General features: G+C 43.5%; 1 protein-coding gene across 12 annotated transcripts in view; it reads right to left on the bottom strand.

The window, feature by feature from the left end:
* CLIP1 (CAP-Gly domain containing linker protein 1) overlaps positions 1 to 15,804 on the bottom strand; it is a 159,902-nt gene that overhangs the window by 97,709 nt on the left and 46,389 nt on the right. For all 12 annotated transcript variants that reach the window (XM_053586972.1, XM_053586959.1, XM_053586964.1 and 9 more), the window contains 2 exons: positions 14,649 to 14,843; positions 7,765 to 8,336 (listed from right to left, as the gene is read on the bottom strand). In XM_053586972.1, coding sequence (XP_053442947.1) covers positions 7,765 to 8,336; positions 14,649 to 14,733 — 657 coding nt within the window. In that variant the 5' untranslated portion in view covers positions 14,734 to 14,843. The remainder of the gene's footprint in view (positions 1 to 7,764; positions 8,337 to 14,648; positions 14,844 to 15,804) is intronic.

Genomic DNA, 15,804 nt, shown 5'->3' with positions numbered 1-15,804 from the left:
AGAGCATGACACACGCTAGCAGCTAGTTTGCCAGTGCCGACCACAGTACCAGTTCTGGATCTGGCACACTTGACTTCTCAGTACTCTTGCTGGTGTACATGGAAGCTATAAGTAGTCACTATATAAACCTATCCTTCCTCTCACACCACACCATTCAGAGCAGCAGTACAACCCACATGACATGAGTAGAACCAGCACAGTAGTTACAGATGATGCAATTTCCTCAGATAATTTGTCAAATTCTTTGGAGGTGAGTCTCAGTTACTGTTATAACAATGATTTTGTCAAGAGGCACCTAACAGGCAGTGGTCAGTCATTGCCAAGCAAACACCAGACTTCATTCAGATCAGTTTTATAAAAAGATAATCACAAATAAGAGATTAGCAACTATGTCTCTAAGTACAGTTGATGTAATATACATATACCATGAAAAAAAACCAGCATGCCACAAAGTTTGTTTGAAATAGATTACTAGGTCCTAAAATGGGAAGTTTTCTTATACATTTTCTCCCATCAAACTTGGAACATTTGATTCATAAAACGTACAACACTTTCCCATTCTCTGTTAAAAGATCAGTAATTATTTGCAGTGTCTTCAACAGAGTCAGAAAGTCTAAAATCACTCAATCAATGGCCAGGCTTGGTGGCTGATGCCTGTCATCCCAGCACCTGGGAGGCCGAGGCGGGTGGATTGCCTGAGCTCACAAGTTCAAGACCAGCCTGAGCCAGAGTGATACCCCCCACCCACCCACCCAACCCGGCGTCTCTAAAAACAGCCAGGCATTGTGGTGGGCGCCTGTAGACCCAGCTACTTGGGACACTGAGGCAAAAGAATTGCTTGAGCCCAAGAATTTGAGGTTGCTGTGAGCTATGACACCAAGACACTCTACTGGGGGCAACAAACTGAGACTCTGTCTCAAAGAAATAAAATAAATAAGTAAATAAATAAATAAAATTACTTAAATACTTATCAACTTAATCATTCTATACAGTCAGAAAAATTTTTAAACATTTAAATGACTTTGTAAAGTTAGGTTTCACTTCTCATGTGTTCCAAAGAATACAGAACATTCTAGTACATGCATTTACATTAAATATAAGCCAATTTTTTGTTTGTTTGTTTGTTTGTAGAGACAGCCAATTTTTTGTTTGTTTGTTTGTTTGTAGAGACAGAGTCTCACTGTACTGCCCTCGGGTACAGTGCCGTGGCGTCACACGGCTCACAGCAACCTCTAACTCTTGGGCTTACGCAATTCTCTTGCCTCAGCCTCCAGAGCAGCTAGAACTACAGGTGCCCGCCACAACACCCGTCTATTTTTTTGTTGCAGTTGGCCAGGGCTGGGTTTGAACCCGCCACCCTCGGCATATGGGGCCGGCGCCCTACTCACTGAGCCACAGGCGCTGCCCCATAAGCCAATATTTTCAAATCATATCTAAGAAATCTATGGTCTAGAAGTAAAGACTGGCTCAGCGCCCATAGTTCAGTGTTAGGGCGCCGGCCGGCCACAAGCTCCGAGGCTGGTGGGTTCAAACCCAGCCCAGGCCAGCTAAACAACAATGACAACTGCAACAACAACAACAACAAATAGCCAGACGTTGTGGCAGGCGCCTGTAGGCCCAACTACTTGGGAGGCTGAGGCAAAGAAATCACTTAAGCCCAAGAGTCTGAGGTTGCTGTGATCTGTGATACCACCACGGCACTCAATTGAGGGTGACATAGTGAGACTATGTCACAAAAAAAAAAAAAAGAAGAAGAAGTAAAGATTATTTAAGAAAAACATTTTCGGGCGGCGCCTATAGCTCAAAGGAGTGGGGCACCAGCCCCATATGCTGGAGGTAGCAGGTTCAAACCCAGCTCTGCCAAAAACTGCAAAAAAAAAAAAAAGAGAGAGAGAGAAAGAAAAAGAAAAACATTTTCAACATTGAAACAAAAACAAAAACATATATTCCTACAATTCATTCTCTTTACTCTCAGAATATAAGCACATACCTCCTAACACTGTGATCAATCTAAGAAGTAGAAATCACTACTAGAAATAAAATTAATTTAAAATACAAACTCAACTAAAGGAAAACCTAGCTACTCCTTTCATGCTTTAGCAAATCGTAGATTTTACAATTCTCATTCATTAATTCAATATATATTTCTTAAGTGTTTGAGCCCTTGAAATATAAAGATAAACAGAATACAGTGTTGGCCACTAAGGAAAAGAGAAATTCAGACAAATAATTCCTATAAAAAGTGGTAACTGATGGCCAGGCAAGGCGGCTCCCATCTGTAATCCTAGCACTATGGGAGGCCGAGAGGGTGGATTGCCTGAGCTCATCGGTTTAAGACCAGCCTGAGCGAGACGCTATCTCTAAAAATGGCTGGGCACTGTGGTAGGCGCCTATAGTCCCAGCTACTTGGGAGGCTGAGATAAGAGAATTACTTGAGCCCAAGAGTTTGAGGTTGCTGTGAGCTATGACGCCATAGTACTCTACCAAGGGCAACAAAGTGAGACTCTGTCTCAAAAAAAAAAGTGGTAATTGCTTCAAGAGGTTTCTACAAAATGCGCAAGAACAAAGACAAATATCTTCCTATAAGCTCTTATAAAAAAAAACAAAAATAGGCTCAGCACCTGTAGTTCAGTGATTAGGATGCCAGCCACATACACTAGGGCTGGTGGGTTCAAACCCTTCCCAGGCCTGCTAAACAACAATGACGACAACAACAACAAAATAGCCAGGCACTGTAGCTAGCACCTGTAGCTCCAGCTACTAGGAGGCTGAGACAAGAGATCACTTAAGCCCAAGAGTTTGAGGTTGCTGTGAGCTGTGTGACGCCACAGCACTCTACCGAGGGCCATAAAGTGAGACTCTGTCTCTACAAAAAAAAAAAAAAAAAGCACTCTACTGAGGGGGACATAGTAAGACTCAGTCTCAAAAAACAAACATGGATAAACTCTGCTGGGCTAATGAATGGGCTTACAAATAAGAAGCAGCAAGCATTTAATCCTATGGACTCTTGTATCTATTCACTGAGTGCTCAACAAACCACTTCATCTTTTTGTGCCTTGGTTTATAAAGCTATAAAATGTCCAATGAAATGGTAATGAGATATTGTTTTACAGGAATTTTGCAAGCAACACAGTTTTGTAAGGTGGATTCTTATTGGGCACAGTGGCCCATGCCTGTAATACTAGCACTTTAGGAGGCCAAGGCAGGTGGACTGCTTGAGCTCAAGAGCCTAAGACCAGCCTAAGCAAAAGTGAGACCTTGACTCTACTACAAATAGAAAAACTAGCCAGGAATTGAGGGAGCATCTGTAGTCTCAGCTATTCGGGAAGCTGAGCCAAGAGGACGGCTTGAGCCCGAGAGTTAGACGTTGCTGTGAGCTATGACACCACAACACTCTACCCAAGGTGACAAGACTAAGACTCTGTCTCAAAAAAAAAAAAAAAAAATTAGGTAAGTGTAGGGGTGGGTGCCTGTAGTTCTAGCTACTCAGGAGGCTAAGGCAGGAGGATTGCATGAGCCTAGGACTGGTTGCTGTGAGCTAGGCTGGTACCACAGCACTCTAGCCCAGGTGTCAGAGCAAGACTCTGTCTCAAAAAAAAAAAAAAAGACTACTCTAAGTGCTGAAGCATCAACCTTTGAAATTAATGATTATCTTAACTGGAAGAAAAGAGGAAAACTACTAACCTTGAAGCTAAGGAAATCCTAGTAGGTAACCGGTATTAAAGGGCTCCTTCAGGTATGTGAAGTCTCTTGGATTCACTCTTAGCGTGAAGAGACAAAAGTCCCAGATTCTTTTATCTTTTCTTTCCTTTTTTTTTTTTGAGACAGAGTCTCACTTTGTCACCCTGGGTAGAATGCCATGGTGTCACAGCTCACAGCAACCTCAAACTCTTAGCCTCAAGAGATACTCATGCCTCAGCCTCCCAAGTAGCTGGGACTACAGGCACCTACCACAACACCCACTTAGGTTTTCTATTTTAGTAGAGACAGGGTCTTGCTCTTACTCATGCTGGTTTGGAAATCCACCCACATTATCCTCCCAGGGTGCTAGGATTACAGGCATAAACCACCAAGACCAGCCTAAGTCCCTGACTACAATTCTACAAATGTGCCGTAATTTCACAATATAGCCATAGATAGTTAACTTCATTTCTCTGGGTCTCAGATTGCTTATTTGAAGACAACAAAATTAAAAAGAATACTTCCAATTTTAACATTATACTTTCTATCATCAGCTTTACACAGCAGGCTCTGGAATAAAAATACCTAAATATAAGCTACAAATAACACCACCCATCAGGTTGTGAGACCCTGGGCAAGTGACTTCATCTCACAGGTTCTCAGTTTCCTTCATCAGTTATATGGGGCTACTCCATCACAACACTAAACTCATTTATTGTTTATTGCTGAAACAATAAATGAGACACATGGTACACTCTAAGGGGTGACCATTATTCTTGTTTTTCTAATATATTATTGGAAGCCATCAGGTCTGAAGGAATTTTATAGCTGTTGAACAGATATAAAGGAAACTGACAGTACAAGGTTAACCATTTCTAGCAAATTTCACATCTTGAACTAAACTGAAGTGTTGAAAGAGTGAAATGTTAAATATTCATCAAAAGCCAGGCACTGAGGCACACGCCTATAGTCCCAGCTACTCAAGAGGCTAAAGTGGGAGGTTCTTGAGTCTGTCCTGGGCAACACAGCAAGAACTTGTCTCTTAAAAAAAAAAAAAAAAAAGGGCGGTGCCTCTGGCTCAGTCGGTAAGGCGCCGGCCCCATATACCGAGGGTGGTGGGTTCAAACCCGGCCCCGGCCAAACTGCAACCAAAAAATAGCCGGGCGCTGTGGCAGGCGCCTGTGGTCCCAGCTACTTGGGAGGCTGAGGCAAGAGAATCGCTTAAGCCCAGGAGTTGGAGGTTGCTGTGAGCTGTGTGAGGCCACGGCACTCTACCCGAGGGCCATAAAGTGAGACTCTGTCTCTACAAAAAAAAAAAAAAAAGGCTCGGTGCCTGCGGCTCAAGCAGCTAAGGTGCCAGCCACATACACTTGAGCTAGCGGGTTTAAATCCAGCCTGGGCCCACCAAACAACAAAGATGGCTGCAACCAAAAAATAGCCGGGCATTGTGGCGGGCACCTATAGTCCCAGCTACTTGGGAGGTAGAGGCAGAAGCATCACTTGAGCCCAGGAATTGGAAGTTGCTGTGAGCTGTGATGCCATAGCACTCTACCAGGGTGACAGCTTGAGGCTCTGTCTCAAAAAAGAAAATAAATAAATAAATAAATAAATATATATATATATACATACACATATATATGTACACATGTAGTCATTAAAATTATACTTTAGTTCTAAAAATAAGAAAAATAGCTATTATTTCCTGAGTGTTTACTATGAATCAGGCACTACTAAGAATTTTATATGCATTATCTAATTTAATCCTCACAAGAAAGCAACGAATTATTATTATTAACCTCAATTTTACGTATTAGGAAACTAGGAAGTTAAACATCTTGCTGAGATCATGAAGGTAAAGCTAGGACTCAGCTTGTGTTCTTAGCACTATGTTACACTGTCCCTTTTTTAATTTAAAGAAAAAAATCTGGATGGCCTTGTGGCTCAAAGGAGTAGGGCGCCGGCCCCATATACTAGAGGTGGTGGGTTCACACCCAGCCCTGGCCAAAAAAAATCAGGGCTGAGTGCAGTGGTTCACACCTGTAATCCTATTACTCTGGGAGGCAAAGGCAGGTGGACTGCCTGAGCTCAGGAGTTTAAGCTGAACAAAAGTGAGACCCCATCTCACTGCAGTCCCAGCTACTTGGGAGGCTGAGGCAGGAAGATCACTTGAGCCCAGGAGTTAGAGGTTGCTGTGAGCTATGATGCTACAGCACTCTAGTCCAGGTGACAAAGTGAGACTCTCAAAAAAATTAAAAAATTAAAAAATCAATCACTATGAGGGGAGGGGAGAGGGGAGGAGGGGTGGAGGGAGAGAAATTGGCGGGACCACACCTGCAGTGCATCTTACAAGGGTACATGTGAAACTTACTAAATGTAGAATATAAATATCTTTTTTTTTTTTTTTTTTTTTGTAGAGACAGAGTCTCACTGTACCGCCCTCCGGTAGAGTGCCGTGGCGTCACACGGCTCACAGCAACCTCTAACTCTTGGGCTTACGCGATTCTCTTGCCTCAGCCTCCCAAGCAGCTGGGACTACAGGCGCCCGCCACAACGCCCAGCTATTTTTTTGTTGCAGTTTGGCCGGGGCTGGGTTTGAACCCGCCACCCTCGGCATATGGGGCCGGGGCCCTACTCACTGAGCCACAGGCGCCGCCCAGATTATAAATATCTTAACACAATAACTAAGAAAATGCCATGAAGGCTAGGTTAACCAGTTTGATAAAAATATTTCAAATTGTATATAAAACTAGCACATTATACCCCATGACTGCATTAATGTAGACAGCTATGATTTAATTAAAAAAATCAATCACCATGGCACGGCATGCTAGTATTACAGGCATGAGCCACCTGTAGTGCAGTGGTTACACAGCCAGCCACGTACATTGAGAGTGGCTGGGTTGGGCCAACTAAAACAACTGTAACAACAACAAAAAAATAGCCAGGTGCTATGGCAGGCGCGTGTAGTCCCAGCTACTTGGGAGGGTACATAAGAGAATTGCTTAAGCCCAAGAGTTTGAGGTTGCTGTGACCTGTGACACCACGGCACTCTACAAAGGGCGACATAGTAAGACTCAGTCTCAAAAAAAAAAAAATCAATCACTATGTTGTAAATTCAGAGGTTCTAGGAAGTACAGCATATAGACCTTTTGTTTCCTGCTTCTTAGTAAAACAGAAACTACTATACATTTCCTTCTTTCTCTTAGGTCTAAATTTGATCATTTAAATGACCCAGAAATTCTGAAATAACATCCTCTGATGTCTTGAGTTTTCTAAAGACATCTAAGGACACAGGATCTTATATATACCCACACACTAATTAAAACAAAAATTAAAAATGAGAGGAGAGGGTAGCCCCTGTGGCTCAGTGGGTAGGGCACTGGCCCCATTATACTGAGGGTGGCGGATTCAAACCTGGCCCCAGCCAAACTGCAACAAAAAAACAGCTGGGTGTGGCATGCACGTGTAGTCCCAGCTACTTGGGAGGCTGAGGCAAGACAATCGCCTAAGCCCAGGAGTTGGAGGTTGCTGTGAGCTGTGACACCATAGCACTCTACCGAGGGCGATAAAGTAAGACTCTGTCTCTACAAAAAAAAAAAAAAAATTAACTGGGCGGCACCTGTGGCTCAAGGAGTAGGGCACCAGCCCCATATACCAGAGGTGGCAGGTTCAAACCCAGCCCCAGCCAAAAAAAAAAGAAAAAAACAATGGGAGAGAAAAATCAAATTTTTATGAACACCATCTAAGTAAACTTTTGAGCTTGCTTTGTCAAAAAGGTTACTTAAATATTTACAAGTTATAATAAACTCAGTATTCTTTTGGCTAAACTGGTAAGTAAAACTAGATTATTGCAAATCTATAACTTATATTATACACAAACTACATAGCCAGTTTCTAATTTGTTGCACATTTACACGTAAACTGAACTAGAAAAGCAGCTTAATTTCTCTTCATGCATAAATAAGTGGCCATCTCTTCAGAACAGACTCTGAACCCAGGAGTTCCCCACGTGTATATTTTATCCACTCATCAGTGATTACGTCTCAGTTCAACACAATGACCTTAGGAAATTTCTCCACTTACCAATACTCTGTCTCCAATTTTGAGTTCTCTTTCTCCTTTCTTGATTGAGCCAGCCTCTGAAAGGTTGGAGATAGATTCACTGGCAGTTTTTGTAAGGTTGCTGATCTGAGATGTACTTGAAGGCTCCTTTGTTGCTGACTGGGACAGCTTATAGGGAATACTTGAGGAGGGTGCCGGGGAGGAGGGCACCATGCTTGCTGCAGAAGCAGACAGAGGTGAAGTAGCTCTGGAAGCAGGAGTTGTTTGTAGGCCGTTAGCTTCATCTTCTGCTTGCACCTTCCTTGTTAACTTTGAAGGTCGGGTAAATATGCCCTTTAAAGGTTCACACTGGAAATATCGAACTCCTGCCACTGAACCATCATTCTTGCCTATAGGTTCATCTAAAACAATCCCAGCCCACTGGCCTGGTGCAAACTGGGTTTCTCCAAGAAACTGGATAAATCCAGGCTTATTCCCATTCACCCAAACTCGCTCCCCAACTCGAAAGTCATCCACAAATTCTTCTTGAGTCTCAGCAGACGGAGTACTTGATGCTTTTTCACTGGATATTGTTTTTTCTACAGGAACTGCAACTGAAAAACAGAAGAAATATCAGAACATGATCAGTTTTACATTCAAGCAATCTCTCACGCAAAGGAAAATAAACTAGAAAAAGCTAATAACCCACAAGAATAGCCCACACTCTTACAGAAGTGCTCTGATTTTTAATCTTTTTCCTTTTTTTAGCAAGGAGGCAGAGTACTTGATTCATCAGTACCATGTTCAATGCTGCTAAGGTCAGTGAAGTTGGTGGGAAGGTTTATTCCTTATTTGCAATTAAGATTAGAAGATGTCAAACCAAGAAAAAAAATTGGTGATTTTCCCAGATCCATATTCATAATATAGGTACAATTTTATCATTTACTCCACCACTCCACCCCTCACCTTCCCATTCAGAACCACTCATAGGGGCTCTAGTCCTACATTAGTCAATTAAAGTTGACAAAAACTAGGACCATTTGATCTCAATTGCAAAGGTTTGCAATTAGGGTTGATGAAAGAGAGAATTCAGTGCTGAAGCCCCTACCATCATTATTGCGGGACTACCAAATAAATTTCACTCCTTTGACAGCAGAGTGAAAATTACAGCAAAGAAGAAAGGGCAGCATCTGGCCAAATGCCCTAGTAAGAAATAGAGATTTGGGTGGCGCATATGGATCAGTGGTTAGGGCACCAGCCCTATATGCCAAGGGCGGCGGGTGGGGCGCCGACCACATATACTGAGGCTGGTGGGTTGGAACCTGGCCGGGCCAGCTAAACAACAATGACAACAACAACAACAAAAAATAGCTGGGTGTTGTGGCAGGTGCCTGTAGTCCCAGCTATTTGGGAAGTTGAGGCAAAAAAGTCTCTTAAGCCCAAGAGTTTGAGGTTGCTGTGAGCTGCTTGAAACTCTGTCCCCACCCCCCCCAAAAAAAGGCTTGCAGGAGTGGGTTCATTGTCTATTTTTTCTTCTGTTGTATGAACACTGTGTTCATCTCTTTTTGTCCTTCTGCCTTTCAATATGTGAAAACACAGAAACAAGGCCATCACCATGTGCCTGCCTGTGCTGTTTCTGGACTTCTCAGCCTCCAAAACAGTGAGAATTTAAATTTGTTTTTAATTAAAAAAAAAAAAAAATGTGGGGCCAGGTGTGGTGGCTCACGCCTATAATCCCAAGGTGGGTGGATTGCCTGAGTTCACAAGTTCAAAACCAAACTGAGCCTGAGCGAGACCTCATCTCTAAAAATACCTGGGCATTGTGGTGGGTGCCTATCGTCCCAGCTACTTGGGAAGCTGAGGCAAGAGAACTTTTTTTTTTTTTTTTTGCAGTTTTTGGCTGGGCTGGGTTTGACTACGCCACCTCCAGCATATGGGGCCGGTACCCCACCCCTTTGAGCCACAGGCGCCACCAAAGAGAACCTCTTTGAGCCCAGGAGTTTGAGGCTGCTATGAGTTATGACACCACAGCACTCTACCAAGAGTAACAAAGTGAGACTCTGTCTCAAAAAAAAGAAGAAGAAGAATGGAGGAGCAAGAATCCAATGTACGCTACACTAACATGAAGCCAGAAGATGATCTAACGCACACCCACTTAAGAGAAAAACTCAAATCAATTCATGGGGGGGAAATGAGGGAGTAGGGTTAGGGGAGTAGGGTTAGGGGAGGAGGGAAGGGTATGCTCCCACTTAACGGGCACATTGTTAGGGAATGTGACAGTTCTTGGGGGCAGGACACAATTATAAGAGGGACTCTACCTAAAAAATGCAAACATTGTAACCTTTTTTTTGAGACAAGAGCCTCGCTTTGTCACCCCCGGTAGAGTGCCATGATGAACTCTTGGGCTCAAGGAATTCTCTTGCCTCAGTCTCCCATGTAGCTGGGACTATAGGCGCCTGCCACAACACCTAGGTATATTTTTAGAGATAGGGTCTCACTCTAGCTCAGACTGGTCTCCAACTCGTGAGCTCAGGCAATCCACCCACTTTGGCCTCCCCAGGGTGCTGGGATTACAGGCTTGAGCCACCACCCCTGGCCATGTAACCTAATTCTTTGCACCCTTAAATTAACTTGAAACAAACGAACGTTAAAAAATAGTAATAATGGGCGGCACCTGTGTCTCAAAGGAGTAGGGCACCAGCCCCACATGCCAGAGGTGGCAGGTTCAAACCCAGCCCCGGCCAAAAACAGCAAAAAAAAAAAAAGCAAAGAGCATGACTCAAGAATTACACATGCAGCTAGGTTGGTGTTCATGTTCAAAAAAATAATTATTATTATTATTATTATTCAGCCCAGCCTTGGTAGCTCAGTCCTAGCACTCTGGAAGGTGAAGGCACATGAAATGCCTCAGCTCAGGAGTTCAAGACCAGCCTGAGCAAAAGTGAGACCCCATCTCTACTAGGAAAAAGAAAACCTATCTAGGCATTGTGGCAGACACCAGTAGTCCTACCTACTTGGGAGGCTAAGGCAAGAAGTTAGCTTGAGCCCAGGAGTTTGTGGGTGCTGTGAGCTATGATGCCATAGCATTCGACCCAGGGTGACTAAGTGAGACTCTGTCTCAAAAAAACACACACACACACACCATAGCTATACACACAAAATAATTCTTCACAATGTGCTATAAAACGAATTTCTGAAAAACAATTTATAAAAGTGCCCTGAGTTCCTTGGCAATTATTTCATTTTAAGCATGTAAGTTTTAGTACTAATAAATTGCTTTCCTATTTAAAAAAAAAAAAAAGTCAAACAGCACCTGTGGCTCAAAGGAGTAGGGCACCGGCTCCATATGCCAGAGGTGGCAAGTTCATACCCAGCCCTGGCCAAAAACTGCAAAAAAAAAAAAAAAAAAAAAAAAGTCTAGGACAGGTGCAGCGGATCACACCTATATTCCCAGCACTCTGGGAAGCTGAGGTGAGTGGACTGTCTTGAGCTCACAAGTTCGAGAAAAAATGGCTGGGCGTTGTGGCAGGCACCTATAGTCCCAGTTACTCTGCAGGCTGAGGCAAGAGAATTGCTTAAGCCCAAAAATTTGAGGTTGCTATGAGCTATGATGCCACAGCACACAGGGAAAGTGTTAGAGGGGAAGAACAACAAGGGTGCCAGTTTAACTTCTTTCCCAAGAACATATATTCCTGAGACAAATCTATTTCTTGATAGTCCTTTGTTTTATCTATAAAGCTTTACCTTCATCTAAGATGTTTTATGTTGTCTTTGATAAGAACCCTATTTTATCCTGATACATAAAATGTCAATAACTTGGGATCTCCAGACAATCAACAAATCCATACTAAGCTCCTGTTCTGTGTGTCAGACAGTGTTCCAGGTCTGTGGACTATGCTCTGCCTCCTTCCCATCCCTCCTGCGGAGAAACTGTCTTCTATGAAACCAGTCCCCAATGCCAAAAAGGTTCTGGTCTGTGGTCCATTAGGAACTGGGGCACACAGTAGGAGGTGAACAGCAGGCAAACAAGAGAAGCTTCATTGGTATTTACAGCTGCTCCCCACTGACTGCATCACTGCCTGAGCTCCACCTCCCGCACCCCCAACCCCATCCATGGAAAAATTGTCTTTCATGAAACTGGTGCCAAAAAGTTGGGGACCACTGTTCTAGGTACAGGAAACAGCAATGGAAAAAACCAAACACAAAGATCGCTGCCTTCGTGGAAGACCAGTGAGTGTCTTGATGGAAGAACATGAAGAAACAATGTTGGACTTAATAGATTATTGTGGGCATCTATCTGGAATGACTGAGAACATATCTAATAGTCTATAACTCACACACACACAAAAAAGAACCATAATAGCAAGGATCAGATGCCCTCCCTCCTGTGTCTCTTACTAAAAACCTGAGGTCTGGGCGGCCCCTGTGGCTCAAAGGGGTAGGGCACCAGCCCAATATGCCAGAGGTGGCGGGTTCAAACCCAGCCCCGGCCAGAAACTGCAAAAAAAAAAAAAAAAAAACCTGAGGTCATCATTAAGAAGCATAAATTGAAATAGTGGAGGAAGAAGTGAAGAAGGGCACAGTTCATCTATAAAATGAGGACAGGTCATGCTCTAGGAGAAGGTAACCTGGTGGAGTCAGAATATTTTCCCACCCCAACCAGCCCTGCCCCCAAGGTCAAGGCACCTGGCATGTAGTACCTGCTTGGACTGGGAATTTGGAAAGAGGAAAACCAGAGGCTATTGGTGAGATCAGAAAACTGGAAACCAGAATTAGAATTCACACTGACTCCACTTGTCCTCACAGATCCCATATCTGGACTTACAGGGTCTCTAGGATGCTAATCCAGACCCTGCTGGCCCCACAACGCAGGAGGGCACTGTCTCCGTCGTCCCTGAGCATCTACTGCTGATGCCAGGAAATGAAGAGGCTGCACACCTACCCTAGAATGTCAGTTATTTGAGAAGGAAAATTCCTTTTCATTTGGGGGACTTGACCCTGAGATCTCTTACTCCTTATGTGAAAAGAAGGCTACTTTCTCCTGTGGGCTACAAGTGACCTCAAAGCTTGAGGCCAGGTGTGGTGGTTCCACCTATAATCTTAACACTCTGGAAGGGCTAGACCAGTCTGAACAAGAGCGAGATCCCATCTCTAAAAATAGCCAGGAGTTGGGCGGTGCCTGTGGCTCAGTGGATAGGGCACGGGCTGCATATACCGAGGGTGACAGGTTCAAACCCCGCCCTGGCCAAACTGCAAAATAAAATAGCCAGGCGTTGTGGCGGGCGCCTGTAGTCCCAGCTGCTTGGGAGGCTGAGGCAAGAGAATCGCCTAAGCCCAGGAGCTGGAGGTTGCTATGAGCTGTGATGCCATGGCTCTCTACCGAAGGCAACATAGTAAGACTCTGTCTCAAAAAAAAATAATAAAATAAAATAAAAATAAAAATAGCCAGAAGTTGTGGCCAAAGCCTGTAGTCCTAGCTGTTTGGGAGGCTGAGGCAAGAGAATCACTTGAGCCCAAGAGTTTGAGGTTGCTATGAGCTATGACACCATGGCACTCTACTACCAAGGTACTCTACCAAGGGGGAACAAAGTGAGACTCCTTCTCAGGAAAAAGAAAAAAAAAAAAAAGCTAACAAGGCCTGGTCTGGGTTTGATCCATGGTCTCTGCACCCTAATCAAGGAGCATGCCCCAGGAGCCATTCAAACATACTTTTCATTATAAACTATACGAAGTGAACTTCACTGCCCAAGGAATGTGGACACCAAGTGGGACCAGCCCTTCCTTCTCCTAACCTCCTTGGGTTAGAAGCACATATTTTGTGGCCAGATTGACTGGATTTCCATCCCAGCACCTCAATTCTGTCTGAAAACACAACAATAAGGGTAAAGCAGTTATAGAGATTAAATGAGTTAAGATGCAAAGAACTTAAAAAAAAAAAGTTTAGAGACAGATTCCCTTGTTGACCTAGGTTAGCCATTTTCCTGCCTTCTCCCTTGATGCCAGAGGGCTAAGTGCATGTCAATTAGTGCAATACAATCTTTTTTTTTTTTTTTTTGCAGCTTTTGGCCAGGGTTGGGTTTGAACCCGCCACCTCTAGCATATGGGGCTGGCGCCCTACTCCTTTGAGCCACAGGCGTCGCCCTTGCAATACAATCTTTTAAGCTAGGCTGACCTTTGCTTTCTCTACACATCCCAAACCCCAAGAAAAAAGGGACTGAGAAGGTCAGGAAGACATCTGAAGAAATACTTTTTAACGTCTTAAGGATCAAATAGTGAAGTGACTGGACAGCTATTTTAATACCTTATGATACAGCAACTAAATTAAAAAAATAACTACAGGGCGGCACGTGTGGCTCAAGGAGTAGGGCACCGGTCCCATATGCCGGAGGTGGTGGGTTCAAACCCAGCCCCGGCCAAAAAAAACAAAAAAAATAAAAAAATAAAATAAAAAAAAAAACTACAGAAAACTCTTCATTAAAATTTCCACATAAGCAGTGCCCGTAGCTCAGTAGGCAGGGCGCCAGCCACATACACCGAGGATGGCACTTTCAAACCCGGCCTGAGCCAGCTAAAACAACAACGACAGCTGCAATAAAAAAAAAAAAAAAAATAGCTGGGCGTTGTGGCGGGCACCTGTAGTCCCAGCTACTCGGGAGGCTGAGGCAAGAGAATCGCTTGAGCCCAAGAATTGGAGAGTTGGAGATTGCTGTGAGCTGTGACACCACAGCACTCTACTCAGGGCAACAGCTTGAGACTCTGTCTCAAAAAAAAAAAAAAAAAATTTTTCCACATAAAAATTCTGTCTTTTAATGAAAACTTAAAAAAATCTTTAATGTTAGTTTTACAAGGTAATCTTTAAACTAAAAATTCAAATTGAAGTCTTTGTATAGGATTACTTGCTATTAAGGAAAAACATAAAGCATTACCAGTCGTAGGTGTCTTCAAGGCTGTGCTTCCAGGCTTAAGGATCTTGGTAGGGGCTTTAAGCCCACTTGGTTTTAGCATGCTCATTTTCTTCGTATGTCAGAGCTTTTTTTTCCTTTGCCTGCTGCCACTATATTTCCTCAAACATTGATACAACTATGGGTGTTTCTATAGTGAAGTCAGTCTTTGGATTAAACCTGTAAAGAGAAATATACAAAAGGAATTTAGAATCTTTAGAACGAAGAAAGTAGGAACAACCATTATTACTAAAGTAGCTTTCATAGCCTAAACATGTCCTTATATAAGGTAATAAGCCATCTCCACATTGAACCTAGGAAGCTTTATATTAAATACATAAAAATGCTCAGGTGGTGCCTGTGGCTCGGTAAGTAGGGTGCAGGCCCCATATACTAAGGGTGGCGGGTTCAAACCTGGCCCTGGCCAAACTGCAACAAAAAAATAGCCAGGCATTGTGGCACCTGTAGTCCCAGCTACTTAGGAGGCTGAGGCAAGAGAATTGCCTAAGCCAAAGAAAAAAAAAAAAAACTACAATCCATAAATGAGGGTTCAGAAAAATCTGCACCAAACTTAATAGGGGAGAAGAAAGGAGCTTTTAGTTTTTGCCTTCTATATTACTTAAGTATTATGACCATAAGCCTGTATTAACTGTGGGAAGGGGGTGGATTGTTTGTTTTTGTTTTGTTTTTGAGACAGAGTCTCACTATGTCGCCCTTGGTAGAGTGCCGAAGCATCACAGCTCACAGCAACCTAAACTCTTGGGCTTAAGCGATTCTCTTGCCTCAGCCTCCCAAGTAGCTGGGACTACAGGTGCCCACCACAATGCCAGCTATTTCTTGTTGCAGTTGTCATTTTTGTTTAGCTGGCCCAGGCTGGGTTCGAACGCACCACCCTTAGTGTATGTGGCTGGTGGCGTAACCACTGTGCAATAGGCACCGAGCCTGTTTTTGTTTTAGCAATAGGACCCTACCATGTTGCACAAGCTGTTCTTCAACTCCTGGGCTCAAGCAATCCTCCCACCTCAGCCTCCTCAGTAGCTGGAACTCCAAGAGTGCACCACCCTGCCCAGCTTTAACCATGTATTTTTCAAAATCCACAGAATCATGCATTTTACATCATTAAACTATGCATTTTTTTTTG

Source organism: Nycticebus coucang, chromosome 4 (assembly GCF_027406575.1).
Source record: "Nycticebus coucang isolate mNycCou1 chromosome 4, mNycCou1.pri, whole genome shotgun sequence".
NCBI classification, from domain to species: Eukaryota; Metazoa; Chordata; class Mammalia; order Primates; family Lorisidae; genus Nycticebus; species Nycticebus coucang.
The sequence above is the reverse complement of the archived record's forward strand: the minus strand, read 5'-3'. Positions and strand labels throughout refer to the sequence as shown.